At 32.2% G+C, this 11,145-nt stretch overlaps 2 protein-coding genes across 3 annotated transcripts; both read right to left on the reverse strand.

The window, feature by feature from the left end:
• Window positions 1–917: 917 nt before the first annotated feature.
• LOC137824010 (UDP-glycosyltransferase 83A1-like) lies at window positions 918–6,454 on the reverse strand. Its single transcript, XM_068629422.1, has 2 exons — window positions 2,668–6,454; window positions 918–1,955 (listed from the first exon to the last, which is right to left on the reverse strand). The coding sequence occupies exons 1-2, from the start codon at window positions 3,155–3,157 to the stop codon at window positions 1,108–1,110; spliced, it is 1,338 nt and encodes a 445-aa protein (XP_068485523.1). The 5' UTR covers window positions 3,158–6,454; the 3' UTR covers window positions 918–1,107.
• An 18-nt stretch (window positions 6,455–6,472) lies between these two features.
• LOC137824011 (EID1-like F-box protein 2) lies at window positions 6,473–9,329 on the reverse strand. Of its 2 annotated transcripts, XM_068629423.1 has the most exons (3): window positions 9,132–9,329; window positions 7,430–7,605; window positions 6,473–7,245 (listed from the first exon to the last, which is right to left on the reverse strand). In XM_068629423.1, exon 3 carries the CDS (start codon window positions 7,225–7,227, stop codon window positions 6,481–6,483), a length of 747 nt encoding a protein of 248 aa, XP_068485524.1. In that variant the 5' UTR covers window positions 7,228–7,245; window positions 7,430–7,605; window positions 9,132–9,329; the 3' UTR covers window positions 6,473–6,480. The 2 variants fall into 2 exon arrangements, with proteins under 2 accessions (XP_068485524.1, XP_068485525.1); XM_068629424.1 differs by lacking the exon at window positions 7,430–7,605.
• Between the last annotated feature and the right edge of the window lie 1,816 nt (window positions 9,330–11,145).

The following is an 11,145-nucleotide window of genomic DNA, read 5'->3' on the forward strand; positions in this document are numbered from 1 at the left end:
TAAACTTCATGAATTTATTGAAGAACTAGAAGACTCATGAAATACATTTTCTAAAAAAAATTGAAATTACATAAAATTACATAAAAATGATAACATCTTTGCCAACGTGAAGTTACATAACTTGCAAAATTATCTAATTAAATTTTTTTAAAAGGAAATTAAACATAAATTTTAATATTTTAATGAAAGAATGTTTAATATCTAAGAAAATAAAATAAAATAAATATTAAGAATACTTCCATAAATAAAGAATAAAAAATAAAATAAATATGAATCAAATTATGTATAAAGAATAAAAAATAAAATAAATATGAATCAAATTTTGTATAAAAAATAAAAATAAAATAAATATTAAGAATACTTCAATGAATGAAATTAATAAAAAATAAAATAAATATTAAGAATACTTCAATTTTATGTATTATGTATAAAGAGCAAAGCAGGGTGATGGTCACCTTGTCTGCGACCCGCCAAATTGGTGAATTAGGTGGATCGGACTAATCACAGGTTCAAAAAGTAAACCACCCGCTGAGTCAGTCCGTTTTGTCATCTTTATTTTTCAGCTTTTCAAACTTTGTTAAGACTCATTTTAAAATCAACATACTTTCCACACCATCTACCAATACATACATAAACAATTTTTATCAAGATTTGAATTGCTGTATGATTTTGTCATAGATCAAACTTACTTATCTTGATATAGTGTTTCAATAAGCCAGAAGACTTCAAATATGCTCTCATTTTAACAACTCATGTGACCATATTTCCAAAAAATTGAGAAACAGCAAAGAACACTGTCTTTCGAAACTATTTGATCCCTCACTGGTCTTCTTCTTCTTCTTCTTCTATGCACCCACTATCATTAGGATTAACATTTTCCCCAAAATCATTTCAAACCATATTCACTTATCGGAAGATTATTATCAAGAATAACAATTAACAATTTAGAAAAGTTTTGCAGTACATTTAACACCAATCCTGTGTACCATGGAAATGGGAGTTAACTTTTAATATGTTAAAGATGCTAAAGACAACATAGTTTTTATGCTAACAGGATGGACATTATTAGTAACTATAGTTCAACAATTTCCAAACTATAAAGCATTATTACTCTGCCCAGCTGATAAAGCTTTTCAGATTCTTTGAAGAGTGACCACCTTCTACTACGTTATTCAGGGTCAATTCCTTCAGTTTCAACGACCTTGCTTTTATGCCTTCATCAGCAAGCAGTTGCTCCACCTTCTTCTTTATCTCTCCCTTCGATACTAATCCATTCTCATCCTTATCTAATCTCAGTCCAACTTTCCACACATCACAAATATATGACTTGTTAACAAACTGATCCTTTACTAATGGCCAACACAAGAAAGGGACGCCACCACATACACCTTCTATGCTAGAATTCCAACCACAGTGACTAACGAAGCAAGCTATGGCAGGGTGGTTCAATATCTTCTTCTGTGGTGCCCAGTTCACAATTCTGCCTTTACTTCCATGGAATTCATCAGAGTGTGAAGTGTTTTCCCTGTTATTGTTACAAGGATTCACAACCCAAAGAAAAGGCTTGTTAAGTAAATCAAGTCCAAGACCCAATTCCTTGAATTGTTTTTCATCAATAACTCCCGCACTACCAAAGGCAACATATATAACAGATTGAGGTGGCTGATGATCTAGCCAATCTAAGCAAGTTGTGTCTCCTTGGCAGAGTGAACTTTTGTTGCTGTCAGTTGCCATCAATGGACCAATAGGTAGGAACCGTGGTGATATGGAAAATGCAGCAGGCTCAAGATTATATGCTGTGTTGCAAAGCCACCATTCTCCTAACTTAACAGTCTGCATCTCTTGTGCAATATGATGAATGACAGTCTTATCTAGGCCACACCATGGAAAGTTTGCTGTGTCCATCATTGGCATATTTGGGTAGAGTTGAATTTCTTTCTTTTCAACAGGGTTTCCTGCAAAGCATAAAGGATGAGGTAAAGTTACATATAAAATTTTCTCAGCATCTTAACCGTGGCTTGATTCTCCTAACTTCAATGCTTTTAGAAGTAACACTTAACACAAAAGTTAGTGAAACGTTAAAAAATTGAGCATTGCTTTAATCTGATATGGGTACATGCAATAGTAAATAAGTAAAACGGTGGTGGAACAGCAAATTCATGTGCTCAGAATGTGTGTGAATTTGTGGATAGAGTTTCCTTCTGTTCCTTCAAACTATTTGGAGTTAAGCTGTAATCATACTCTAAATTTTGTTGACATGAAAGTACTAGAGTTTTTCAAAGCATTAACTGTGTATTTGAAAACAAATCTATAATTATCTGGTTACATCTTGCTATTATAAATCTCGATTGTCAATTTAACGCAAGTTCACCTAACTAAACAAACATCAATAACGTTCCAAACAAACATCACAAACAAATTAAAGAACAATAGGAATCAAGAAGAAAAACAAGCAATACACTAGAAAAAATTCTCAAAGTCATAGAGTTACAGAGGAAACATCATAGAAACATGAGAGATTATAACTCAATCATTAGTATCTCTTAGTCATAATAAAATAGCTCGCTCAACCAAAGTCACATGCATAACCCCATCAATCACTAACATAATAAGTTGACAAAACTATCATACAATAGAAACTCCTAATCTGCAGTTGAAAAGGTTTACCATCTGAATCTAGGATTCCATCATGAATCAACTTTGGAATGCAATCACATGTGGCCAACGAAGTGGCAGATGCAGGCCACAAAAGAGCTCCTTTAATTCCCAATTTGTGACCAACTTCGAGGGCCCAACCCATATTGATTGTGACAACAATGCAAGTGATCTTATTGTTAACATGCAATGCATTGATATCTTGAATGAGTTTGGGAAGCATATCAGGCATGTGAGTTTTGAGTGAGAAAATAACTTTCTTGGGATCATTTCTGTCATCTTCAGGGCCCAAACCATCTGGGAGCGTCACAAACTTTATCTGGGGTTCCTTGGGGTTGTCCAGTTCATCATCACCTCCTGTATTTGCTCGTTTGTGGTTGAACTCTGTGTTTAAAAAAGTGATCTTGCAGCCATGTCTGGCAAGAACATGAGACAACTGCATAAGGGGATTCACATGTCCTACACTTGGATATGGAATCAGTAGAAAGTGAGGGATTCCCATCTCATTCAAAATTGGCTTTCACTGGAGATGAACACTGTGACTCACTGTTGCTTTTGCTTCCTTCAAGACTTGAACTTGGATTTCTCAGAACCTTCACAAAATTATTACGTTTTTCTTCTGCTCTACTTTATATTTGTGGTCTCAACAAACTTTTACGCTTTACGAAAAATAATTAATAACATTTATGAAAACATTACTTGTGGGGTTTTAGAATGCTTGGAATTTTGTTTCTTTTTCTTGTTTTCAAACCATCTCATCGAAGTCTTGGTTTAATCGAGGTATTGACTCTTTTCAGTGTCAAAAAAGTTTTGTTGACACAGTAAAAATATTGTTTATAATAACATAATAATATTTTTAAATTAAAAAAATATATATATTAATTTATTGAAGTATAAAATGTGTATTTTTACTATTCAGGATGTTAATATTTCAACACCCTTCAAACCTCCTTTATTTTCAAATGTTCTCAATTTGACAAATTTTGAAGATGTTGGCAATAATTAATGTTTTATCTTGATGTTGGCAATAATTAACATTTGTTGTAGTTTATTTTTTTATCAATAGTTTGTTAGATTTTTTTTTGTTTTGAATGAGAATTTTTTTTATCAAGAAATATTTTTCAGTAGAAATTGATTGAAAAGTTATTAAAAAAATTCAATCAATAAATTGTAAAAATAACCTCAATTAAGATGAATTAAAATAACTGTAGTTACATCAATAAAAAATAATATTGGTTCACATCTAATCGAGAAAAACATGTTGGATATCAGTTCAAAAAATGCAATGAACTTTAATAAACAAAATAGCAATAACAAAGAGGTGGGCTGATATTTTCAACTTTCAAACTTTCTTTAAAAAAAAAATAATAATAATTTATTTTTCTCGCAATTATTAGTTTAGAATGGGAAGAAGATTAAAGTTTGCAACATATATTTAACAATACATTTTTTAAGATAGTACCCATCCTTCATATTAAAAAAAATACTTTTGAATTTAATTTTTTAAGAGTGTTTGATCGAATATTTATACTCCACCTTCTTTTAAAGTAAAGAAGTGTTCGGAAAATCAGAACAAATTCTCTCTATTCGGTATAGATATAAAATAGACACTTACAAAAACAATAATTCAATAAAAGAAAATAGAATAATAATACTTAGAATTTTTAACTTGAGAAATACGATAATGAAATACAATATTTTTCTAGTCTCTCATTGGGAATTTTGATCTCATTACGGTGGATATAAACTCTCTATGTTGCTATTCTCACTTGTTTTATTTAGGTAATGAGAAGAAAACTTCTTTATAGAGAGATCATGGATAATTAATGTTTGTCGCATTTTCAAAATACCTTGAAAATACTATTTTCAACTTTCTAGGTTGAACTTCATAATTTTCAAGAAAAATATAATTTCAAGACTTTAGAATCTCCATCATTGAATATAATCAATAGATTAACTAACAAGATTCATTGGTCATGATCTTTCATTAATTAAGGAGGCATCTATACATATTACAAATGGAGAGGACTCTCAGGGTAAGTTTAAACACGTGTCCTCTCCACACAAATTTTGGAAAAAAAAATTCAAAAACATTTAATACTAAAAGTATAAAAAATTCCACCAATCAACACAACACACATGAACCAACAAGAACATGCCACGTAGAACTCTTTAAAAGTCAATTTTTTCTCTCTCTCATTCCGTTTCGTTTTCCTTCTCTCTCTGATTCTCTCTCTCTCAAACTCTCTTTTCTCCCAAACCCTAATCACAACCCTTTCGTCCCTCCCTTCTCTCCTTTTCCTTTACTCATTTTCACCATTTTGGCAACTGTGTCACTAATACGAAACTTCTGAACGATTCACAGTTTGTCCAAAATCAATGTTTTCAGAATGGAGGATTAGGGTTTCGTTATTCTCCCAAAAGCTTAAATTGGGGTTTTTATTCGCAACTGTGTTTGCAGAAGAATCATAAATTGCAACTGTGTCTGCATGCGCCATTTGAAGACACAAATTTTTTCTATTGTATTCTGCATACTGCATTTCATATGGATTCTCATCTTTTGTATTGTATTTTCATGACATTTTCTATTCCAGGTCTTACCCTTTTGAATCAGAACTGGCAAGGTTGGATCTGAAGTAAAATGTCTGAGAACCGAATTGAACAATCACGAGACCCTAAACCCTAATACATTTTGCTACGCATGTCCCGTGAGAATAATATCAACATTTCTTATGCGGGCTGACACGAGCTCAGGCCCACGGGCCAATCCTTATACGGGGCGGGCTAGAAAAACCAATCTGCATATTCTATGCAGGGCGAGCCTATGCGGGATGGGCCAGCTCGCATTGCCATCCCTACAATCAAATCTGGCTATGTGTGTGGACAACGATTGTAGAGAATTGTGGAAGCAAATGAATAAGAAGATTTTTAGAAATGGTAATATAGATCACGGTGAAATTTTCATGGTGGCACAACAATTGAAGGCTTGGTCATGGGTAACTGCGAAGATACGTTTTAGCGTGTTTTTCTTACTCTGATTAGTATCTCAAACCTCTTGTCCGTATAAAAAATAAAAAAGGGTAGGTGTGCGTGTGGTATACCAGCGGATGAGCACAGTCTCTATAGATTAAGGGGTGTAGTCGAGCTTATTTGTAACTAGAGTGCGAAGGTAGAGGTAAGAGTCTTATGTGTTGAGTAGTTAATTATGAAAGATTGCTTTTCATGCCTGTTTTAAGTGTGATGGAGCCTTGTAGTGTCTTGTATAAGTGTTGAGGTATCCCTGAAATATCTCAATTTTTTAGTTTTTTTTTTTTTGAAATTTGTTTTTGGATATTTAACAGCACACACTCAGGCAACTCAACATACATCTTCACTGAAAACATTGCCTATGTCTCATCATTTTACTAACAATGAGGCTCACCACAAGGTTTTGCCGACGAGTATGAGTCACACATTCACTACAGATGTTGAAATACAATTTTTATTCTCATGTTTTTTACAAATAATGTTAAATTTCTTATTTATTATCTGTTTAAATATTAACACAATCAAATTATATACTTTATAATCTCATTTTACGAAATATTATTTCAATTTTAAAAGTAAAGAATAAATATTAACTACAAGTAAAACATCCAATTAAATTCCACCTAATGGCATTATAAGTGGGTTCAGTTCTCAATGAAAACCAATTATCACAATTACTAATTCACATTTCAAACCTTATTTCCAGTTTATACTGAAATGTAAACAGCTAACGTAAACACGAGAGTAAAATAAATTATGATTTTACAGAAACAAAATTACCTGAGAATCATTTAGGTGTTATCGCAATTCAGATGCGTCTTCTGAATCGGACAGTGGTAACAGAGTACATATCCCAAGCATATGGCCGTTGAGGCACACGTAATACTCAATACAATCATCATAAGAACCCAATCTGAGACTAGCACTTTGAGGAATCATTTCAGCTTGCAGCATGCTCCACAACTTTGCCTTACAATAAGGGCAAACTTCACTTGGATGAAGCTTGGCACCTTTATTAATAAGAATCTTTCTGACCTTTGAGGTAGCAAATGACTTAAAAATTCCACGGAAGAATCCTACATCTCCTTCTTCTCCCTGGTCAAGATGCTCACAGGGATCAGACACGTACAAAACATCAGTTCTGCATTGAGGCAAAAGAAAGCTCTTTCCTGATGTTCTAGAAAATCGAGTTTGATAAACAAAGTGACCAGGGATCTGAATGCTATTGAACAAGCCACCTTTTGTGCATCCTGAACAGTATATTAGCAGCTTCCCTAAGGCTCTCCAGTTCCCATCAACGATGTGGCTCCCATTAGATTGCAGATCCTGCAGCATCTTTGGAGCTCTTGTTCGACAAAACTCTTTCCATAGAACTCGCTTAGCAAGATCATCAAACCATTTACACACACATGATAGAGTAGCAATTAGCTTGGGATTCCAATTCAAATTATGAAATACTAAGAATATCACATCTTCCATTAAATGCCCTTTGGTACATTGACAACTAGTCGAGTGTATGCATCGGTACTGCTTTGTGAGGATCATTTTCTTCACCTAGAAAAACTAAAAAGAAAAATTATCAGTTCATTACAACTCTATGTAATCATAAAAGTTGACAAATTCTAAATACCATTTTCTTAATTAAACACTTCTTAGTAATGAGGAGAAATCAAGCCAGCAGATGAAGCCAATACTAAACAATTCAAACAACAAATTTATAATTATACATTTAAAGCAAATAACTTACAATAAGGAATTAACCTAAACAAGTTGCTTTCTATGTTACTCCAGAGTTAGCTCAAGAAAAGAATACAAGAAATTCTCTTCTCCTTCCAATGCTTTGGTATGGAGTTGATTTCCAATGAACAGTTATTTCGATTACTTCTAGTCATGCAATCCATAAAATATTTCTCTGTCTCCAAACTGAAAATGAAGGCTGCAAATTAGAGTGTTTCTTTTTGCCATTTTCAGTTCATATGTTTTTATCATAATTACAAAAATAACATGTTCTTATTTTGCTCACTACATGTGGAACAAGATGACTAAAAGGGATCAGAAAGGTATCAAAAGAGACACTCAATAAATCAAGAGGCTTTGGACCAAGCGCTAAAATTTGTAGGTAGTGTGGTGAGAGATAGCATGGAATATAATGTTAAGGTTAAAAGGGAGAGCTATAAAGCACAGTCCCTGGGTAAAAACCTGAAAATTGAAAACACACATACATATAAAGGAAGTGTAGGTTTGGGCACTTGACAGATTATACCAAATCCTTAGATTTCCAAGGAAAGAATTATGTACTTGTTATAGGTATAAAAAAAGAAAGATGACATGAACGAAGTGAAATGCATTATGAACAAAGAAGGTAAACTTGTACTGTTATATTCATAGAACAATATACAAGGATAAGTGGAATTGCTAATCTGACAAGCTACTTAAAGAATGACAGAATTTTATTTCACCATGATTGGCTAAACCAAACAGACACGAAGGGTGATCAAAATTATACTTCTTTTAGTGGAATACAGGAGTCTGAGGTAAAAAAAGCAAAGAAGAGAATGAATAATGACTAAATAGTCAGAAAACGTAGTAACTATTGAGATACAAATGGGTTAAGGAAACAGACATAAAATATACCACAACTATTTAACAAGATTGTAACTCTAACATCGGATAAGTTCGGGAGTACTTATACCCCTGTCTAATAATAAGAGTGACTTTACAAGTACAAACAATAGCAAGATTAAGCTTATAGTCATACTAAGTACTTATGGGAAAGGGTAATTGAGCAAAGAATCAGATGATATTGACAGTATAGAAGATTAATTATATTTTATTTATGTCTAACTGATCAACTATGAAATCAATACACTTGCTATGAACGTTGAAGAGTGATAATGATGATTAATGGAAAGATATTATAGGAATAAAACTATAAAAGGAGATATTAGAGGAATAAAACTATAAAAGGACAGACATGGTTTCCGGTGATATGAAAAGTGTGTAAATAGGGTGCCTAGGGAATTATCGTGGAATATGGAAAAGAAAGAAGTTCATTAGTCATATTGTATATATTCAAGCAATCAAATATGCAGAGAGGGTGGGAGAACAGAAGACCACGTAATAGCTAATTGTAGAACTGCATCAAGGGCAACTGCAATCCCTATCTTTTTAACCAGGTTTTGATGAATTTACTGAATGTATCCAAGTGCCAGAGCAATGATTCACACTTTATCACATCAAAATGTGCTCTTACATACATCTAAGCCCCCAACCTAACAAACTAGAATACCAAGTTATTAGACATAAAATGGTGTTCAAATCCACCCCCAAGGCAGAAATTCCCTCACAAACGAGAAACTTCAAAAAGAAAAACAAATACAAATCAAAACCTGAATTTGAGAATTTCACAGCTAAAAGGACATAGAGAAGGAGATAAATATTTTCCTTACCCAAGCTTGCTTAACCCGCTTTCGGCAAAGCCTCCAAACCCTAGAAAAAAAATGGTGAAGTTCACCTCTGAGCAGGGGCAATTTGGTAAAGAGATGCATAGAACAGAACAACAGTGAAAGTTGCAGCAGTGGCAACAACAAGAGAGGAAGTTGCAAGCGTACAAGTGCAAGGATGGGATTGATGCATATGTGATGATTTATAACAGTATTAGTTATACATTTCAGGATAATCACGATACTGGTGCAATTCACAAATCAGTGTCCATTCATGAGGCGAAACGTGTCATGTGACGTCACCGCCACTTTAGGTGTCACCGGAGAGAGGTAGGAGGTGGGGCCCACATGCCATGTAGACAATGAAGGGTCATTTTCGTAAAATGTGGTGTGCCAGAAGCACGCCACCAACAACCTTGTCTTGTCTTGATCGATAAGGATAAACAGAAAGATTTCTTTGTCGGAAAAATTCAAGGTTCCTCTGAAGTTTGTTATGAACCCATTATGCCATGTGTCTCGTCAATGCTTCTCTTTTTCCTTTTTGTCAAACTCATCAATTTTGTTCTTAGTTTTATCTAGCTTATCATATTTCAATCACATTTTTTTTTCGTATTGATGCCTCAATCGATTTTTTACTCGTGAATGATGATTTTACAAATAGCTAAAAAATTTAAAAAATTAAAATTAATTATTACTTTGATACGATTTTAATTAGATTTCAACTAATTCTAATATAACTTTATTTAACAATTGAAGTTGTTTAACCTTAATATAATTTTACTAAAATCGTGTTATTTTGATATAATTTTTTTATTAAAATTATTTTAATTTAATACGATTTATCTATATAAATATTTTTTTAGAAATTTATTTATTTTAATAATTAAGTAATAAATTACTTTATTTTGGAAAAAAATTGGCTGAATCAATATGGAGATGCATAATTGCATTTCAAAAAACTATCTTCCTATCCAAATTATTTCTAACCCTTTCGGATTTAAACTCTTAAGTCAATTTTTAATGTGACATGTATGTTTTTCATAGATGAAAATAAATTAATTTTTAATAGTGTGATGTTTTGATAGATATTAATTATGAACAAAGTTGGAGGATACTTTATAATATAATATAATAAAACTTTATTAATATTATAAATAAAATTTGAATTTTGAAATATTATTAAACATGTCTGCCAAGGAATTAATATTATTTTGGAAGGAAAACAAGTATTCCAAAACAGACAATTTGTTATCTTTTGTATATCTATAGCATGCTATAAAAAAATTGTAAACCAATGAACTCAAAAGAAAAAAAAATAATAGTGTTTTGACCATTATAATAAAAAAAAATTATTAAAAAATGAAGTAGTAGATGTTACGAAGTGGACTTTAAGCCTAACTCAACCCCATAAAACCAACTCATAGGGTTGAAGTTTGCATCCACTTATATACAATGAAAGGCTCTAATCTCTAGTCGATGTGGGATCTCCAACAATTGATTCTGCTAACAAAAATATATGTAACGAAGATGCTAACATACGTGAAACATTATAAACTTTACCATTATTTTAATATTATAGTAAAAAAAATACACCATGTTCTTAAAATTTATGAAATCGAATATTCTATATCAACTATTTTTTTTAAAAAAAAATCTAAAATGAAATATTTCCAACGGTCAAGTTAGCTGAAATTTTATATAGTCCTGAATTTAGAATTATAACTCCTTTTACCATGATATATCCTTTATTCATATTTTTGTATTGAACTTTGTATTTTATGAAGATTAGAATAGGCAATCATTTTTTAATCATACTTTTATAATCCTTAATTAAAATTAATTTAATTAATCTGCAGTCCTCACAATGTGAAACTTTGACAGAGAGACCGCTTTGTCATGTCTTCTGTCGGCTACTCGATCTTCCGGTTTTGGGACACCACCTACAAAGGTTAAAGACATTTAAAACAGCTGAATTTTGGGATTGACTAATTCTGGTTGAAAGAGTTAATGCTCAAATGTT

Source organism: Phaseolus vulgaris, chromosome 8 (assembly GCF_000499845.2).
Source record: "Phaseolus vulgaris cultivar G19833 chromosome 8, P. vulgaris v2.0, whole genome shotgun sequence".
Classification (NCBI taxonomy): Eukaryota; Viridiplantae; Streptophyta; class Magnoliopsida; order Fabales; family Fabaceae; genus Phaseolus; species Phaseolus vulgaris.

Excerpts from the sequence above, each read along its gene's own strand:
- LOC137824010 (XM_068629422.1), bottom strand. The coding sequence starts at position 3,157 with ATGGGAATCCCTCACTTTCTACTGATTCCATATCCAAGTGTAGGACAT. Across the intron at positions 1,956-2,667 it reads TGGAATCCTAGATTCAGATG|GAAACCCTGTTGAAAAGAAA; the intron begins GTAAACCTTTTC and ends TATGCTTTGCAG.
- LOC137824011 (XM_068629424.1), bottom strand. The coding sequence starts at position 7,227 with ATGATCCTCACAAAGCAGTACCGATGCATACACTCGACTAGTTGTCAA.